Source organism: Pseudorasbora parva, chromosome 13 (assembly GCF_024679245.1).
Source record: "Pseudorasbora parva isolate DD20220531a chromosome 13, ASM2467924v1, whole genome shotgun sequence".
NCBI classification, from domain to species: Eukaryota; Metazoa; Chordata; class Actinopteri; order Cypriniformes; family Gobionidae; genus Pseudorasbora; species Pseudorasbora parva.
Window position 1 is genome coordinate 16,356,144 of NC_090184.1, and position 20,761 is coordinate 16,376,904.

At 38.3% G+C, this 20,761-nt stretch overlaps 2 protein-coding genes across 6 annotated transcripts in view; one reads left to right on the plus strand and one right to left on the minus strand.

Annotated features, from left to right (window-relative positions):
- Window positions 1–940, minus strand: part of LOC137038593 (novel protein similar to vertebrate membrane associated guanylate kinase, WW and PDZ domain containing 1 (MAGI1)) — a 140,288-nt gene extending 139,348 nt beyond the window's left edge. For 4 of the 5 annotated variants that reach the window (XM_067413300.1, XM_067413298.1, XM_067413297.1 and 1 more), the window contains exon 1: window positions 12–236. In XM_067413300.1, the coding sequence (XP_067269401.1) occupies window positions 12–94 (83 nt within the window). In that variant the 5' untranslated portion in view covers window positions 95–236. Of the gene's footprint in view, window positions 1–11; window positions 237–553 lie in introns of those variants that run through there. The other variant, XM_067413299.1, reaches the window with a different exon arrangement.
- A 956-nt stretch (window positions 941–1,896) lies between these two features.
- gpkow (G patch domain and KOW motifs) lies at window positions 1,897–18,608 on the plus strand. The gene is made up of 11 exons (XM_067412558.1): window positions 1,897–2,103; window positions 2,223–2,410; window positions 3,796–3,935; window positions 7,148–7,254; window positions 10,625–10,832; window positions 12,533–12,665; window positions 14,724–14,910; window positions 14,994–15,117; window positions 15,295–15,364; window positions 15,463–15,548; window positions 17,883–18,608. The coding sequence occupies exons 1-11, from the start codon at window positions 1,922–1,924 to the stop codon at window positions 18,009–18,011; spliced, it is 1,554 nt and encodes a 517-aa protein (XP_067268659.1). The 5' UTR covers window positions 1,897–1,921; the 3' UTR covers window positions 18,012–18,608.
- Window positions 18,609–20,761: the final 2,153 nt, after the last annotated feature.

Genomic DNA, 20,761 nt, shown 5'->3' on the forward strand with positions numbered 1-20,761 from the left:
AAAACACTCACCTGCACTGCCGCTGACACACACACATTCTTTTCAAACAAGTTAGCCGTTCAAAGATCATCCGTTTAAACGCGTCTATATACATTGATAAACTAGATTTGACCCCTACGGTCAAATTCCTAAAAATAATTCCAAAACGTTAATTATTCGGAAGGATGCTGCGAGATTTCTAACTTTACGCGACTCACGCGGCTGTTTTCTACAGAGAGCACTATCAGCACGCAGATGAGATGCGCGCGCCAGACGCGTATGTGGACAGTGTGTGTTCAGCTGGGAACGGGACCAGTGATGATCTGCGAGGAAAAAAACCACAGGGTGAAAAAAAAAACCGCACATCGGATCGGACAGCACGTTTGCACTTGGTTGTAGACACTCCAAAACGACACACGCTGTCATTGGATTGGATTGTGGCTTTTTTGGCCAATGATAACTTATGTCCCAAACAAAACTGAATAGCTTTTTTTTTAATTTCCTTGGCATTAGCAGAGTGATTTCCACACAGCAACACGTCCACTTAGAATCAATGGCATAGCCCAAATCTTACCTTCACAGTTCTCTTTCTCCTCATCGTGTGTCCCGAGGTGTTTTAATCCGCGTAATTTCGACTTTCTGAATAAATGCGCTGATCGCTTACATTGCAGCGGTTATGCTGAGTCTGGCTTCTCGCATCGCTCAATAAGCAGAACACGGCGACAGTATCGATTATGAGCTGGAGGACAGTGTCACGGATGTCCGTGAAGGCATGCTGCGGGAAGCGATGCGTGTCGCCGGTCCAGATCGCATCCAGCGCACGCGCTTCGATAATTCCCAGGCGCGGGCAATAAGGAAAGAACACTGTAATAAGAGTAATAAGCGATATTGGAGGCGCTGAGGGGAGGGAAAGATATAAGGGGAAGAACCGCCCCTTGTGTAAACGAAAGGTAGTTTGCCGGTTTTTGATAAAAGCATTACAGGTCGAGGGAGAGAATGCGGACAGGTGAAATGTGAGGACTGAGATGATAAGTGGGCTGTGGAACTAGTGTGGAAGTGCGTTTAAATGTTACCACACTCTCCCTGCTAAAAAAAAAGAAGAAAAAAAAGAAGAAGCTAAAACCAGTCTAAGGTGACAGTCTTGCTGATCTTTGAGATTGGTCTGTTTACTGGTTTTATATGGACTTTAGTCAAACTGGGAGAAGATCTGAAACCGACATAAACCAGCTACAGCAACTCTCTTATGCTGGTTTAAGATTTTTAGTTTGTTTTTCCAGTAGGGCTCTGCCTCTGTCTGAATAAATAATCATGCATGGGCATATGATAGCAGATACACGTTTCTGTCAATTTGACTCGAGTCATTATATATTTTTTAATTATTACTATTATTAATACACTTTTATTAATCACTGATATACTTTTTGAAACTTTTTGCAAACCACGCCCAGACTTTGCGGGCAAAATATAAACAACTACATTATTTTTAAACATTTGATGTGCTTTTAGGCTTTTCTTTTATAACTAGCTTACTGTATATTATTTTTTATTAAAACGTTTATTAATATTTAGGAGCAAAAATACAAAAATTGGTAACATTGTAATACATTTTACTAAAATAGGCTATATGCTTGGCATTACATTTTCACCGTTAATTCAACCCCCAAATCCCCTATTAGGGGTCATTGCAAGGTGAGTTGAACCAGGTAGATATATTTATTACTAATATAATAACACATATTGGTTTCAAAATAATAGAATACAATTGTTTTATGCGTAACCAATGTTAGACTCTACATTTTCTCTCAGCTATATTTAAAACATTAAAAAGAACAGATTACTGCTGTGTTGCATTATGTGAATTGTAGTCTTTTGAACCTTTTCAGGTATAGCGATGATTGCACAATAAAACTACATTTACCAGCGATTACAATACACAACAAACATGGCGTCGCCGGAGTGGCACCAGGCTGGTCAATCACTGAAGATTAATATTGGCCAAGATGATGGGGGCAAAAAAACTGCCCCAATATCTTTTGGGTTTAGTAAAACACTGAGCAGGGCCAAATCCGGGAAAGCGGAAGAGCGAGATTATTTAGTTGAAGTCGAAGGAAAAGAACTAAAAGGGTGAGTTGAAGGCTAACGTTAGCTAGGTTAGCAATAAGTCTCATTAAAAGCGGTTTAATGTTGATTTTGTTTATATCTCGTCGTGTGCTTCAACTCGTGTATGTCTGTTGCTTCCACAGAACCAAACCGGTGGAGAAACCGAAAGAGCTGGTTATCCCGTTGATCCACAAGAACCGCTGGTACCGACAGGATGCTGAGCGAGGAGACAAGAGCAGCGGGGACAAGAGCACCGAGGACAAGACCAAAGAACCGTCTCCGGTAGAGCAGGACACGGTTGAGTCTCAAGCCGTCAAAGAACTCATCGAAGGTGTGTTGCTCTGTTATTCGTTCAGGTGGTTTTGGACGCTTTTTAAAACCTTGTGAGATGCATAACAAGGAAGTGTTTTTGGGCAACCAAACATATAACATTACCATAAACGTACACGATTCATAACATTTAGACTGGACCACGTCAGTATTGTACATACATATTGTAATGATTTAGGTTTTACAAAACGTGATCACCGTACTGAAAAAAGTTACCTATGATGGCCTAAAAGGCTGTCTAAATCGCTTAACTAGAATTTTAAAACCAAAACCGTGCTGAGTTTGTTCACTTGTGAGATGCCAAATTTACCATACAGTTTCAGATTATTGTAATTAAGCTTAAGGATTTACCTTGTAAAAAAGAATTGTGCTCAATTGTATTCAACGTGCACTTTTATTATTGTAATTTAAATCTAAAAGTTAAATAATAATTTAAAAAATGTTCTTGCAGATATATTAATGAAGTAAAAGGCCACTTAAGTTTCTTAATACACTTAAGATCACTTTTAAATCATTGTTTTCATAATATTAATATGTTGACATATTAAAGATGTACACTTATGTGTTATTGACTAACATACTAGAGCACATAAAATGTACTTTATTATCATTTTAACTGTAGTGTCAATTAGTATTACATTTAAAAAGTTTTTCATTACATATATATACATACATTTAAAAATGCATTTAAATAAACAGCATACAAGTTTCAATAAAAATGATATTAAAGTATTTTTATTAGTATATTTTACTGTTTACAGTGAATGCTTGTTTTAATATTGGCTGTACACTTTATTTCAAAGACAATACAAGTAATTATGAAATTACATATAAAGTAAGATACAAAAGTCCTTCTTAAGTGTTTCAAAATGCGTTTTAATTCAACTAATTACATTTATACCAGTTTAAACTAGAATGCATTTTCATTTAAAGGGTTAGTTCACCCAAAAATGAAAGTGATGTCATTAATGACTCACCCTAAAGTCGTTCCACACCCATAAGACCTCCGTTCATCTTCAGAACACAGTTTAAGATATTTTATATTTAGTCAGACAGCTTTTCTGTTCCTTCAATGAAAGTGTATGCACACTTTACTGTCCATGTCCAGAAAGGGAATAAAAACATCATCAAAGTAGTCAATATGTGACATCAGTTAGTTAATTAGAATCTGTTGAATCATTGAAAATACATTTTGGTCCAAAATAACAAAAACTACGACTTTATTCAGCATTGTCTTCTCTTCTGGGTTTGCTTTCAATCCTCAAATAAAGATTCAAACCGTTATGAATCAGCGTATGGGGCGTTTTTTTTTATATAAGAAGAAATTATTTGCTAAATGTGGAATAATGTATTAATGCAGTTCTGTTTAAATGTCATCTACTACAGAGTCTCAAAAACACCAGGAGAGATGGAAGAACGGACCACAGTCGGATCCCAACTTTGCCATTCCTCTTCTCATGCAGAACCAGGCCCCTGAGGGTTTTGAGGATGGTGACAAAGTCAACGTGGATTTGCGACCAGAGTCGGTAGGTCCATGAAGGATACAACAACAAAAAATGGATGGAAGGACCAGCATCCCTGTTTTAGCCATAGATGAGCCTCTTTGCTGTTTTTAGATGCAATGAATGTTGGCTCTCAAAATTGTGTTACAGATTATTACAATGATAGTCCACCCAAAATGTTAAATTCTGTTAATTACGCACTCTCAAGTTGCTCTAAACCTGTATGACTTACTTTCTCATACTGAACACAAAAGAAGATATTTTGAAGAGTCTTGGTAACCAAACAGTTGACGGGCACCATTGACTTGCATACAGTAGTTTTCTTTTACATACTATGAAAGTCAACTGTTTGGTTACCCATATTCTTCAAAATAGTTCTGCAGAAGAAAGGCATTTATACAGGTTTGGAACAACTTGAGGGTGACTAAATGATGACAGAATTTTCGTTTTTGGGTGATCTATCCCTTTAAATTATTTAACACTTAAAGGCTTTTGCAAATACTTTGTCTCCTCCCGAGAATCCTGCACATAGGATACGTTTTTAGTGTCAAATTCATCATAGCAACTGCTATTGAATTAAATGGAAAAGTCTTGTACAGCAAGATGAATATGTCTTTATAGATCCAGAATGAGTGTGAGATTATACTACAGAATGAGACTAGTGTGCACTCAAGTCTAGTGGACTCTATACAGGGACATGACTGTAACATTAGTATGAGCCACAATCATTGATTTAACATTCTGTGAATACTGGGAGTTGAGAAATTCTAAACATTAATGGTTCAAGAATGAAAAATAGTTTGTAGTATTCGGTTTTCTCTTTGAAAAAAAATGGAGCTAAAACTGCTGAGTTTGCTAAAACAATGGCTAATGCTGTTAGTGATTTGACTATGATTTAAGAGACAAAAGATGTTTCTTAAGAATAATTATTTAATACAGTTTGTCAATGCGCTATCATTTAAAATCGGGGTGGGAAAGTTGTATTTTATGCTCACCCCTAGGCTGTATTAATTTTTATAAAAAATATAGTGAAACCATTTTGTATTATATTGTTAGGGGTTAATGGTTTATGATCCAAGACCAGTAGTGAAAAATTAAGACCATGAGTCAGGAGTGCAATTAAGTAAAGAAAAATGTACTGAAGAATAGTTTGCAGTTTCATCAGCAGAAGCCAGCTTCAAGTCTCCCTCTCTCGTCTCGTCACCCCGCCCCTCGTACATACAATTGTCCCAATAGTGATACCGTTTTCAAGGTCTAGCCATCATTACTGCAAGTTGAATGATTCTAATTGGCTCAGAGAAAATGCACAGTCATGGTCAATTTCCACCCATTGTCAGTAAATCAGATGCATAGATAGTCATTTCAGGTCCATAGATGCACGTGTTGAAGTTTTCACCCCGGAATTAGGCCCGTAGTGACTTTCCAGGTCTGGAGCAGGGCCCAGCTTACCCAGAACAGCAAGTCCATCCATCTGTTAGGATGTCCATTGTACACCATTCTCAACACTGATCTGTTACACAGAATATTGCGCACATACACAGATGCACAGTCTCTCCAAGGTTTGAGCTGATTAGGCTCCAGTTCTAACCCAAAACATACTGATAACATGTGCTTTCTCTCAGTGAGAGGGGCAGACAATATTACAGGCAACATTCAATCATTTCTTTATTGTTTCAGTAAAAGGAAATATAAAATGTATAAATTAAACTAAGTGATCAAACACTGTTACTGCACTGCTGGCGTGTTAGGGGTGTGTGATACCTCCAAAATCCAAACATACGACACCATGTTGCTATCAAGTGTTTAGTGACACCTCACACATCTCTAGGCCAGACCCTCAGTCACTCCTCAGAGACCAAATACACACTTTAGAAAACAAGAAACAATCAGTGGTTCTCTTAAGCAAAATCATAACTGGAAGAATCATTATAATAAAATAGGAAGATAAATATTGTTTTAATTATGATTTTCATTAGGATATACAGATATATTGAAGCGGCATTGGATTTTAGAATCCCCCTTTCAATGTTTTAAAATTTAATTCATGTGGTTTCAAAGGTGAATTTTTCAACATCATTACTACAGTCTTTAGTCACAATATCCTTCAGAAATCATTCTGATATGATGATGTGCTGCTCAAGAAACAGTTCCTATTATTATCAATCTTGAAAATAGTTGTGCTGCATTATATATTTATGGAAACCATAATTGGCCTACTTTTTTCAGGGTAACAGCATATATATTTCAAATATGTTTTGTACATGTATTAATGATTTTTCACAAAACAACCATGGCTTCGTTAAGAAATTAAACAAACTCAATTTTGATTTCATGCAGACTTCATGCAAATGGAAACATAGGAAATTGTTTCAGAAATTCTGCCTCATTAATCAGGGGCTATTTAAAAAAAATCTGACCTCAGTAACAATCCCAGATTAGTATGCTTGCTGTTCAAAAGAGCAATGGCTATTATTGGTACTGCACCACTTTGTGCTCGCTGTATATGGCTGTTATCAATTCTGTACACAGATAAAGATCTCGCTCAGTTTCAACTGCAAATCTGGGCCACATCAGTGTGTTTGAACAAGCTGAGGATTTCTAATGCAATTGGTATATTTTATTAATTTAAAACTCATTTGAGTTCAGTCAGTGTATGTTCTGCTGCTCGAGCTGTCGTCCAGTAATGGTGCCAAATGTGGTGTCAGCACAGGGCAGTTCAAGGTCATTGCACACGCAGTGCTCTTGTTACATTTACATTGTGTGTGTGTGTGGGGGGGGGGAATAAGGGCGTGTCCTAATGAAATGAGTGATGAAGAACTCTCCTGCTGCATCCAAACAGCTTACTCTGCATAAACCCTCTCTCTCTTTCTTACACGCACACACACACCTCACACCTCCAGTGTCATTTTCTCCTGCAGTGCAAGTCCATCACTTGTAGATTGTTGTGAGAGCGCCAGCTACAGCTTGATTAGGGTTTAACGCGGCTCATTCATTATGAGTGAATTCTACTCTGCCTGTCAAAGCTCTTGTTTATTCCACTATGTAAAGAGCAGCTGTAAGATTTCATCTAATTATCAGCTTCTCTGTAGGTTGAGGTGTTTGTTTCTAATTAGTGTTTTGCGTCTGCTTATGTTTTTGGTTGCTTTGATAGTCTGTGTGTGTAGGCTTGTGCTTGATTTCTCTGTGGAGATGTTTGAGATGTGTATTGAATATTGATCTGAATTGTTCTGATTCAGTCCACAGAGGCCGACTATGAAGTTGTTCCTGTGGAGGCTTATGGGTTGGCCATGCTGAAGGGAATGGGCTGGAAGCAAGGAGAGGGAATTGGACGCACATTTAAACAGTAAGGACCTCTCTTTTTCAATGAATTGTAATTAAAACGAGTGGGAGGGAGCTGAAAAATGTAATCTGTTTCTCCCACATGAGCACCACTGCTCAGTGTGTGCCACTATGTAGGCCACTGCATCGACTTTAAAGTGTTTTTTTGTTTTGTTTTTCAATCTAACAGCTTAATTGTCACAGTCCTGCTTGCACGATGATTGGCACTCTTTTTGTGTTTGTGTGTGTGTGTGTGTGTTGATGTTTTTTTTGTTTTTATATCACATTTTAGCAATCGTCAGAAATAAGGTATCATCTAAACTCAAAATTCATCATGTGAAAACTGTTTTGAAATTGGATGTTGTGTTACCATGGAAACAGTACGCGAAATTCTTCTAGTCGACTCCCCTCCTAGTGGGGCAGTTTCAAATGTATTTTAACTACTTTATAATCAAAACCTGTTCTAATCTTGACAAGACACACATCATTGTAAAGGTCTGAGTCTCAAGGTTTCATATTTGGTGGCTGTTTTGTGATAGAAGTGATATTTTGACAACAATCTATTAATTTGTTACAGTAGACTGCATAAAAAAAGGAATGTGGATGACACCCAGGGGCTCTTTTTGCTACAAAACCTAAACAAAATCTCATGGGAACTTCATTTTTGTGATGATAACTTCAAATTTGGAACACAACTTGGTTAGACTATGGATTTTATAGGAATTTTATAGTATTTATTTGGTAAAATATATTTTCATATAAAATAAAATAAAATATTTAGTACAGTGTATTTAATTTACATTAAATTTAAACTTCTATAACCTTTTTATACTTTTATTTTCAGCAATAATCTGCAGAGTCTCTTCATTAAAACAAGACTAAACTTAGATCTATATTTTAATGCATTCTTAAAGCCATTTAAGTTTGGATAGTGGATTTGCACGTCTACTCTCAAAAAGGGGGTGAAGTTAAAGGTACACTATGTAGGATTTTTGCAGTAAAATATCCAAAAACCAGCAGGTCAGTGTTATATATTTTGTTAGGTTGACGTCTGAGGGAGTCGCCTTGTCAATTGCGTCATATGGTAAATGGCCATCCAAAGCGCTTTATATGTTGCCTCACATTCACCCATACATACACTTATTCATACACCGACGGCGATGTCAGCCATGTAAGGCGCCATCCAGCTCGTCGGGAGCAGCTGGGGTTAGGTGTCTTGCTCATGGACACCTCGACACTTGGTCAAGTGGAACCGGGGATCAAACCATCAACCTTCCGGTTTGTAGAAAATCTACATGAGCCACTGCCGCCCCTACAGCCATCTGCGTTACCCTCGGTTTTCGGTTTTATTAGGCAGAAACTAGGGATGCTGTGACAATGTTTACTTTAGTAAACGTGACCAAAACCACACTACAAAAAGCATTAAACAAACATTAAGGCTTCTGATTGCACTGCCTGGTGCCCGGGGAATACAGAGACGCCAGCTTCTGTGACTATTTTTATGTTGAGAAGTTTATGGTAATACTACATCAGATTTTTTTAATTACCTTGCTTCTAACAAATACATTGCTACAACTTTTGCTTCTTTGTCGCCATCTCTGTTTGAAACCTGGAATTGCAGTTATTTGCTGAATGATTATCTTTACAAGGGATGTACATTGGCACGGCTCCTCAGCACGGTTGAATCTAATGTTTTGTGGAGTAATATGTGTAGGCTGTCACTGCATGGTGTGGATACTGTACTTCAGAATTGCAGATATTATGTCTTGTAAGTATGACCAAAATTAGAATTTTCACTGGAAAATGTCATCTGAACAAGCAAGTAACATGTCTGCCACTTTTGTTCTGACCAACTGAGGGAAAAAAAGCTAATAATGTAACAATAAATCACTCTACCAACAGTGATTTAAATCTAACGAATGCTTCGTTCATAGCACATCAAACTGTTCAAATTATTAGGATTGTTATACTTCATTCTCATTGTTAATGGTTACAACATCAGCATTGCGTGACTGTATTTAGCGCGTATTAGCGTTACCTGTAGATTTCAGTGTCTGTACAGTCTAATCTTTTGCTTTTGACTTAGTGAATCTCCAGTTATCACTGATGATTGTCGTTTGGGCCTTTCTGGACTGCAATCCGCCATCAAAATGATACATTTTATTATTCCAGCTGCTGTGAGAAAAGGCTATAAACGATCCGCTCCTCACATGCGATACTACTAGCTGGACTCCTCCTTTATGTATACAGATGTGACATAAAGACACAAAGACATGCTCGAATTTCCCGTGGAAATCCTCCAGTGCCACTCAAATTATGAAACATTATTACAAGCTTACCGTTGTGAATCAGGCTAAGGTAAAGGGATGGTTTTGAACACTGGCTGGTAATGTACTTGCTCAAATTTGATTTTGGATCATTTTTAACCCCCCAAAAAAATGAACTGCAGCTTGAACTATATTTGGTTTAACTTTGTTAAATTTCTTCCAATGTTTCTCAGGTTAAACCCAGTACAATCTAATAAAATTTCCATCAGTCTTAAAGGATTTTGACAAAAAGAACATGCGTATGGATCTTCTCTTAATATTTAAAATCTTGTCAGATGTTCTTGAAAATCTTATATTTAAAACTACAGCACAATAGACCATCATAGCCATCATCGCAATGTTAAAAATCCACACAATTATTTAATATTATTTTTAATGATCAATTATAGCCTAAGTGATTGGGTACGCATTCATCCCTAATTGGGTATATATTTTTGTACTTATATATTTTCTTCATATCTGTAGTCTCAAAGTCTAATTTTAAAGATTGGTCTACACTTGGGGCTTATTTATTTATTTATTTATTAAATTTTAAAAAGCTGACAGTTTATCCTCTTTAAAATAATGAAATATCTACAGCCATACGTTCGGTAAATACATTGACCATGTGTTTGAAATGCCTCCAATAGCATTTCTGTTTTAGCATGTTTCATCCTTGACCCCGGCAGTATCTCTGTAGTTTCATCACTGTTTTCTGCTATAAGCGCTTTCTAATGCACGTGATGTTTGGCTCTCTACAAGTCTTTTCCACTCATGTTTCCTTGTGTTGGGATTATTGTCCCAGTTGGAGACATTAATAACTCGAGATTATGATTTTATGTCAAATGCAATGAAGAATTATTTCAGACTGGCTGAGGGAATCTTTGGTGCAGACTGGCCGCACACTTTTTAATCTTTTGTGCTTACGGGCCCATCTGTCCGCTTGTATGGAAACACACAGACTGCTCTTTATGAGGGGCGGGACGCTTGCGCGCACGTGATGCAGATTGTGCTGGCTTGTGGTTTATGTTTAAAATGTTGTACCTCCTTGTCACTCAATAGAAATGTATTTCTTTTATTACCTGTTAGAGATGTGAAGCCTATAGAGCATCAGTTGAGGCCTAAAGGTCTGGGTTTGGGTGCTGATCGCTCAGCCATTAAAGACCTGGAGCCTGGCATCCCCAAGAGACCGCCTAAACCTGGTGATGAGAGGGGGAAAGAAGAGGAGGTCCTGGTTCTGGGGCCTGGAGGATGCGTGCAGGTCCTGACAGGAGCCCATAAAGAGCTGTACGGGAAGGTGAGTGGACTTTACTTCATCCATGTTCACTTCTGTGACAGGAATGGAGAATCAGCTACTGACACACTAAAGAGCTGTTGGAATTACATAAGGTGGATCACTTGAAGGCATCTTGTGAGCCAGAAAAGCACATCTTATGCACAAATTATTTGTGGTCTGAGATTTTACTTACAGAGCCTTTATATCCTAGCTGAAACCAGATTGAATAGCCCTGACCACGTAAACTGAAGTGTCGAGGTAAACTGCACTGCGGTTATTACAAACACTGTGTCTGGAATCCTGTTAGCTTTGATCTCATATCTGGTATTAATGCATTTATGCTTTTAATGTGTTGTATTCTGGAATATTTGTACATTTAAAGATTTAAATTCAAAAATCTTTGTGTTGGAGATATGATTTAAAAAATAATATATATATATATATATATATATATATATATATATATATATATATATATATATATATATATATATATATATATAAAATATTATTTTATTTATTTAAGTATTATTATTGTTCCTGTTGTAAAAAGGCTGCTATGGCCCTGTGTTCTTAATCTGGGCCTGTTCATATCGACTAAGAAACATTAATGTACATACATTCGTTTTAAGGTTATTGTGAAATGAATAGCACTGATTATCTCTTTATCATGGCACCTGTTAGTCGGTTGGATATATTAGGCAGCAAGTGAACATGTTGTCCTCAAAGTTGATGTGTTAGAAGCAGGAAAAATGAGCAGGCGTAAGGATTTGAGAGAGTTTGACAAGGGCCAAATTGTGATGGTTTGATGACTGTGTCAGAGTATCTCCAAAACTGCAGCTCTTGTGTTCCCGGTCTGCAGTGGTCAGTATCTATCAAAAGTGGTCCAAGAAAGGAACAGTGATGAACCGTGCAACAGGGTCATGGGTGGCCAAGGCTCATTGATGCACGTTGGGAGAGAAGGCTGGCCTGTGTGGTCCGATCAAACAGACGAGCTACTGTAGCTCAAATTGCTCAAGAAGTTAATGCTGGTTCTGATAGAAAGGTGCCAGAATACACAGTGCATTGCAGTTTGTTGCGTATGGGGCGGCATAGCCGCAGACCAGTCAGGTTGCCCATGCTGACCCCTGTTCACCACCAAAAGCGCCAACAGTGGCCACATGAGCATCAGAACTGAAACTCGGAGCAATGGAAGAAGGTGACCTGGTCTGATGAATCACATTTTCTTTTATCACGTGGCTGGCTGGGTGCTTACCTGGGGAACACATGGCATCAGGATGCACTATGGGAAAAGGGCAAGCCGGTGGAGGCAACGTGATGCTTTGGGCAATGTTCTGCTGGGAAACCTTGGGTCCTGCCAACCATATGGATGTTACTTTGACACATATTACAGTGTTGCAGATCATGTGCACACTTTCATGTAAATGGTATCCCCTGGTGGCTGTGGTCTCTTTCAGCAGGATAATGAGTTTGAGGTGTTGACTTGGCCTCCAGATTCACCAGATCTCAATCCAATCAAACAAACCAGTCCGGTGGTCAAAATATTATGCCTGATCATTATGTGTGTGTGTTTATATATATATTATATTATTGTATTATTAATATTAATATATTATTATGTGTGATTGAGAAATTATTTATAAATATGAAATGCAAAGAAATTGACCTTTATTCCTGATCGCTCTGTGTTTTTCTTATTTTTCTCATTCTGTCTCTGACAGATAGAGGGAGTGGATCCAGATAATGCCAGAGTTGTAGTCAAACTTGCCATCGGCGGCAAGACAGTAACCATCAGTCAGCACTCTTTAAAACTAGTCACCCGCAAGGAATACGACAAATACAGCAAAGACCTCAGTAAGTTTGCTCTTACATCTATATCTGTTGTGTATGTACAACTTGAACACTGTCAAATTGCTTTAAATGAATGGAAATATCATTTCTGGCCTGAGTTTTCCAGCATTTAAAAATGGTGGTCCTGATTTTGTTATTCTGGCTAAATCTGGTGCTCCTCCATCTGGTCTTTTCCCCTATTGAATATTCTTTTAAAGGGGGGGTGAAACACTCAATTTCAGTCAATCTCATGTCAATCTTGAGTACCTATAGAGTAGTATTGCATCCTTCATATCTCCGAAAAGTCTTTAGTTTTATCATATTTATAAAAGAAATATAGGCTGTACCGAGTCTTTCCGGAAAAAAACGAGCGCCTGGAGGCGTATCGTGTTAGCGGAGCTAAAGAATGACAAGCGCGCAAAACGGTGACGTCCTCAAGCGTGGAGAAACCCATCGCTATCTCAGCTAATACAGATAATGATCCACAATCAAATCTGAGGGAGAAATAAATTGAACAGGAGAAACGGCAACATCAGGACGTCCGTCTCTGTGGTATGTAAGTTACTATATTTAATGGCCTCTCCACATTTGTGTGTGTTTACTCGCAGTGTATGAGGACATGATTCGGTTTATGGACTATTGTATGCGACTAGACCTTAGAAGTAGCAAGCAAAACGGTTTTGCACGTCAGAATACTGTAACGTTATACAGAGAACAACAATGGAGTAACCGTTAACAGTTAGCGCATTTGAATGACGAAGCACGCGATCGTGACGTTTACTGATGTTTACTCATGCGTCCGTAGCCAAAAGCAGAGACATTTGAGGCAGTTTAAGTTAACTCACTGGCTGCTTCCAAAGCAGGACCGAAGCTTTAGCGCTGGGACCGCTCCGTCAAAAACACACTTCTTTGGTATGATTTGGTAAAGTCCTGACAGCAGTGGTGTGTAAATCCATTTTGAGACGCAACTGAAACGATGTTGTGAAGCTTCCCGTCATTTCTGCGTTCAAATCGGTTCAAATGCAGCGCTGCCTTCCCGGAATGCTGTGCTGAAGCGTTGAAGTCGCTCGACGTCACCCATAGGAATAAAGAGAAGCGCGGCGCCACATAAGTGTTCACGGACGACTGGATCTGCACCTGAGGGACTGTTTACAGCGTGCTCTAGTCACGCGCACGCGCACCCTACCGGGAGAAGAGCCCGTACAGCCCATACAAGGACCTTCCGCTCTTATTAACGTCAAGCCGACCCATACTCGAAAAAAACTCGCCGAAACTTGTGAGAAACCGGAAGGAGTATTTTTGACACAGAAATACTCCATCAAACGTCCAAAATTAGTTTTTGAAACTTTGTCTATGTTTAGGATGGGAATCCAAGTCTTTAACAGTGTAAAAAGCTCAGTATGCATGAAACAGCATTTCACCCCCCCTTTAAAGACCAATTTAGTATAATATTAATATGCAACACATATAACTTTCAGACTGTGACATGGCTTCTACTGAATGTCCATTGGGAAATAATGTAGTGCAGGGCTTTTTTTTTATTCATTATGATATCATTGGATTGTGAAGGTAAGCTCTGATATTATTAGTTAATATTATTTGAATGTGCACTGATGAATTGTGCTTAAGTTTTGATTTCGTTATCTTTTAAATTGTCTGAGAAGAGGTAAGAACACAGACTGAAGAACCAGCTTGACTGTCTTAAGTGCAATTTGAGCTTCTGGGAAAACAAGCTTTTTGGGTTTAATCGTTTAAACCCAAAACATCATCAGCAAGTCTTTATTTTTCTGTAATCAGAAGCTGTGGTCTGGGATTCACAGGCAGGTTTGCACAGGTGAAACTAGTTTCATGTATGCAAACTAGTTTTAAAAATGTAAATACTGCTTTTTTATGCTTTTAAAAAGACAGTTATTCATTTATTTGCCAGATATTAAACACATTAATTGTCTGAGTGTCCCTTTAAAAAAATAAAATAAAATTGAAGCCACTTACAATCAAATCGTATTAAAATAACCACTGTTTTAAAATCCATTGTAAGTGCCTCAAAATAACCTTGAATTCATAGTTTCTTCTGTCTTCCAGGTCGTCTTAGTAAAGCACACAAGGACAAAGAGAGGGAAAAAGAGCGGGAACAGCAGAGGGAGCGAGAGCAGAAGTTAAACGGCAAAGATGAGAGAGGAAAGACAGATAGAGACAGAGATCGAGAGAGGGAGAAGGACAGAGAGAAAGACCAGAAGAAAAGGAAACACAGAGAATCAAGTGCAGACAGGTAAGACAGACACTCATCAACTCTATTTTGCATGCATGCTATTGAATCTATATTTATTTGTTTGAATTTGCATTTCTTCCCAGAGAGAAGCCTCCCCCGGCAAAAGAGTCGCGTCCCTCCCCACCAGTCCCCTCATGGCTCCAACGGGACCTCCGCGTGCGTTTCATAGATAAAGCATTCAAAGGAGGCAAATACTACAACTCAAAGGTACTTCACTAGAGTTCTGAGACTGGTTATTTTTTATTTTATGTGTCTGTTTTTTGTTGAGAAATATTGTATACAGTGGTGTTTTAGGGGGGAAACAAACTCTGATGATCCATAATTAAGATATTATAAAGCCATAAGATATTTGTTTAAATTAAAGTAAAAAAATGTTGTGTTTAGATGAGAATTGAAGATGTCCTGACGCCCCACACCTGTGTGTGTCGTACGGAGGAGGGAAGGCTGCTGGACGGTAGGACACACTTTCACCTTGACCATTATAAAGAGGCCTTTTAACAGAGACTTTGGTCTAATAACTGGCTGTAAGTTTTATTCATTCGTCTGTTTTAGATATTAGACAGAAAATGCTGGAGACCATTGTACCCAAGAACGACTCGGACTACATTATGGTGGTTCTGGGAGAGCACAGAGGACAGGTATGTGGATTCACTTGTTTGTATTGAAGAGTAGAGCTCTGATCTGAATCCTAATGTGCTGCCTACTTAAAGGGTTAGTTCACCCAAAAATAAGTAAGTAAGGTAGTGATTGCATGTGTACTCAAGTCACCGCTGATGTTGTGATTTTTGTATCACCGCCCACTTGAAGTGTGGTTATGAGTCATCCGATGACCACCCTTCCCCTCTCTTAGTTTGGGACACTATTAAAGGTCTTTTAACCTTGGCTAAGAACACTCCGAACAGGAGGCTGTCCAGTCATTTAGAATGAATGTAAAATAGGGAGAGTTAGTCAGCTGATTTACCTGAAAGATTGGTGAGATTTCTAACTTATAGAGCCTCTTCTGTATTTTCAGCAATGAAGACTGAAGTGTAATAAAATACATTTTATTAACAAAAGATAAACAATTTGTTATGTCTAATCTTTGGGCAGAGCTTGGTGAATGGTTTGTCTCTCTCTTAAGGGGAGACTCCGAACAAGGGGTGTCTGGCTGTACCTTTTATCCCTTTCTGATTAGGAAATTGCAATTTGGCGCGTCTCCATTATAGTTTTGCGATTGGCTATTGGCATCAGCGGTGACACACAGTGTGGCCAATCCTTCTTTCCCCTGTGGAACTCATTTGCATATACACAGTTAGAAGTGTTTCAAGTGTCTTTAAAGTTTACTAATGCATTTCTCACTTTCCAAACCAGCATCAAAATACCTTTGGCAATATTCTAAACAAAAAGACACCAAACATGATTGGAGAAAAGATTGACCTGCCATGCGTTCATTCATTCATTTGTTCATTAACAGCTGAATCTGTGTAAGATGTTTCTTTACGAATAGCTGTCACTGATAATACTTATTTCTGGATGGATTATTGTCGTCTTTCTTTGTTTCATCCATTACTGCTGAGGTCCTGAGGAATTGTTATGGCAGTCACAGACCAGGACATTAGGGATCAGTCTCTAGATGAGTGAAGGGCAGAAACTGCATGTGGACCAATGAGAAGTCCTGTCCTTCCTGGGCTTGGTACTAGACGTCGTCATCATCTTACCCGCCAAGAGGGGTCTGGCTGTTGTCCAAGCATCTTTATCTAATAGTGTTGGACAGTTTCTTTGCGTTAGTACACCAAGATCCAATCAAAATGTAGCAAACCTTTGTCCACTGGGCCCTGGAATGTGCTGTCCACTACATAGTCTTCCATGCAGTTTACGTTGGCCAACTCCTGTGTCGGCATCAAACGCATGCGTCGTTGTGCTCACATGACCAACTTTTGCCAATGGTAGGCCGGTGTTCTGGTGTAGCTCTGACATAACTCTGAAGCGCTGGACTGTATTTAGTACATCAACATTGTAGGAGACTGACACAGTAATATAGAAATTGTAGAATAAAGTCTTTTTTTTTTTTTTCTTTTTTTGCAGAAAAAGTTTGTGTTGCTTCATAAAATTAAGGTTGAACCACTGGAGTCACATGGACTATTTTAAGGATGTATTATTTTAATTTTTGGGTGAATTAACCCTTTAAGCCCTGTTCACACTGACAGTGACTTGATGCTCTATGACAGTAGTCTCTGTACTGTGAAGAAGACGTTTGTTGGTTCCCAGTCCTGTTGCTCTAATGTTATTGGTAGACTACACATCTGGCCATATTTTTAGAAAATGCAACCACAAATTATATTTCCCAGTAAAATTGAGAGAATTTAAAACAGCACTTTATTTTACAGTCCTGTTCCCCATGTACATACAATGAACTTATTATAGTAATTGCAATAACTGGGTAATAACTAGGTACTAACCCTTAACCTACACCTAAACCTTACCTTAACCCCTGTAGTTATCTTATTAATCAGTACTTTCTTAGGTAAATACACTGTAAGAGCATGTACTGTAAAATTAAGAGCAACTGGACTTGAGAATTAATGATCATTCTACTTAACGTCTGTTGGACTGTCACTGTTGTGATATAAACTATAACAGTGCTCCTTGCATTAGAAATGACTAATTAAAATTAAATATTTGTGTACCATTATATTTTCGAGCCATTGGCTTAGCATCAGGCTGAAAGATAGCCAGGAACTCATCACGCCATAAAAATTGTCCAAATGACACAAGTTGACCAAAAAACTTTAGAAGAAACCCTTAGAGAGTAGCCGTGCGAGGCAGCTCACAAGAATTTGCAGCTCACAAGAATTTGGACCAGAGCACATATGGTCCACACATTTTATCACTCCTATAATCGTTAAGTCTTTTATAATTTGTCATTGACTTCTATCCATATGTGAAGATGTGCATTTCTGCAGTCGAATCATAATGCATGGCTTATCTTGCAGGTGGGCCGCATCCTGAAGCGAGACCGAGAGAAGTGTCGAGCCATGGTTCAGCTGGACCGTTACGAAGAGAAGCTGTTCACTCTTGAGTATGACGCCATCTGTCATTATGTGGGCGGTACAGAACACTGAGAAACCTTTTGGATAAGACACGCCTTTCATCATCCCATCCCTGTTCCGATTGGCTTCCCTTAATTCCCAGAGACCAACATATCGGATACATTACGTTTTTAATACAACCGAGACTTAATTTATTTTGCTAGTTGTGGTGTTGTATTTTTAAATGCATCTGAATAAGACACATGATCTTAAAGTAACATTAAATCCTGTTAGTAATAATCTGTTGTTACAAAAAAAAAATATTTTGCATAATATGTGGTGTTGTGCTTAGAAATGTGAGCGGAATCGATGACAAATGTGACATTTTCCTCTCTGTATAGTGATAATGAACATTTACACAGGTCAGCCTTGTAGCATCAGTGTTTATGGATCTGCTGATCTGGGAAGAAAATTATATTTTAGTTTGGCTCAATTAAGTAAATGTAAAAAGAAAAAAACCTCACTGCCAGTTTACTGGAATCCAAACACTGAAACTGGGCATGGTTTCTTCGTCCAATAAAGATCTCAATTTGTTAAAAGGTTAACAGTTTGTACAAAGTTATACACAAGCCCCCTAGAATTTTCACTCATGTTATCTTTTTATAATAAAATATTAAAATTCCTTCAAAATGTCTTTGAATTGATCTCTTGATTTATTGAAACATTACTCACTGCATCATACTGGATTTGATGAATGATTTTCTAAGGCCTCTATGATCACCAACAAACCTGTTGTACACAATCATATTTTTTAAAATTCCTTTTAGTATATTTTAGCATAGGTTTTTTTTTATAAAGTTAACTTTTTTTAAATAACTTTTATAATATTAGAAGATTAGTAACTAGACTGAAGCAACTTCGGTCTCCTTGATTATCCATACATAGTTTTTGAAAAATCATGTTAAAATGCTATTAAATATTAAACATCAGGCTTTTAAAGCTACGCTGTGTAACTTTTTTAGTTTATTCTTAGCTAAGAACACTAAGTTCTTTCAAGAATATATGTGCTCATTAATGTATAGTTCCTTCTTTCAAGTAATAAAGTATTCTCGTAAGTTTATAATATGCCATTGAAAATACATACGGGTGAGGGGTTCGAATGCCGGTCGCCATGTTGGCCCTCCATCTTGAAAGTACATTAGCCAAAGAGGGACATACCCGTAAATTCAAGCTTCGCCTTTCGCGCTTTAACACTCGATGGCACTGTGTCGAATGTGAAGAGGGGGATTGCTATGTTAATCTTGGACTAAATCGGCCACCATGGTAGTTAAAACGAAATCAGAATTGAGCGGAACAGAAACTAATATTCACTGGATATACCTTTTCACTGCTAGATGGGGGAAAATATCACACAGTGTAGCTTTAAGGAACGTTTATTTGTACATCATGTAGCCTACAATACACATGTACATTGATGGCCTCCTAATTATCCCCATATACTGAATTAGCTTTATCACTCCGTCTCCTCTGGTCTTTCTGGCTCAATATGGCTGCCGTCACGTCATCCAGATGGATGCTGCACTTTGGTGGTGGTTGAGGAGATATGTAAAGTACTTTGAGTACCCAGAAAAAACACTATATAAATGTAAATAATTATTACATCTCTTAATAATTATTGTATTGCTTTCTATGTTTTTCCCCCACAATGGAAACTACAGAGCTTTAAACATAAAACTAATGTGAATTTAAAAATCATCTTACTAAAACATTATTAGAGGATATAGAATAACAACTGATATACAGTCTTGTTCAAAATAATAGCAGTACAATGTGACTAACCAGAATAATCAAGGTTTTTAGTATATTTTTTATTGCTACGTGGCAAACAAGTTACCCGTAGGTTCAGTAGATTGTCAGAAAACAAACAAGACCCAGCATTCATGATATGCACGCTCTTAATGCCCATATCATGATGCTTGCACCTGCATGCTTCACTGTCTTCACTGTGTACTGTGGCTTGAATTCAGAGTTTGGGGGTCGTCTCACAAACTGCCTGTGGCCCTTGGACCCAAAAAGAACAATTTTACTCTCATCAGTCCACAAAATGTTCCTCCATTTCTCTTTAGGCCAGTTGATGTGTTCTTTGGCAAATTGTAACCTCTTCTGCACATGCCTTTTTTTTAACAGGGGGATTCTTGAAAATAGATTAGCTTCACACAGACGTCTTCTAACTGTCACAGTACTTACAGGTAACTCCAGACTGTCTTTGATCATCCTGGAGGTGATCATTGGCTGAGCCTTTGCCATTCTGGTTATTCTTCTATCCATTTTGATGGTTGTCTTCCGTTTTCTTCCACGTCTCTCTGGTTTTGCTCTCCATTTTAAGGCATTGGAGATCATTTTAGCTGAACAGCCTATAATTTTTTGCACCTCTTTATAGGTTTTCCCCTCTCTAATCAACTTTTTAATCAAAGTACGCTGTTCTTCTGGACAATGTCTTGAACGACCCATTTTCCTCAGCTTTCAAATGCATGTTCAACAAGTGTTGGCTTCATCCTTAAATAGGGGCCACCTGATTCACACCTGTTTCTTCACAAAATTGATGACCTCAGTGATTGAATGCCACACTGCTATTTTTTTGAACACACCCCTTTCAACTAATTCAACTAATTGCCCAATTGCACAGCCTTAAGAGCGTGCATATCATGAATGCTGGGTCTCCTTCAATCGCCTGAAGTAATCCAGTTCTGGCCCACCGGCAAGTCCACTGGCGTGTGGAGCTCCCGCCCAAACATCCCGCCTGGCGCTTAGCAAGAGGCAGTCTATGGGGGCGCAAGCGAATG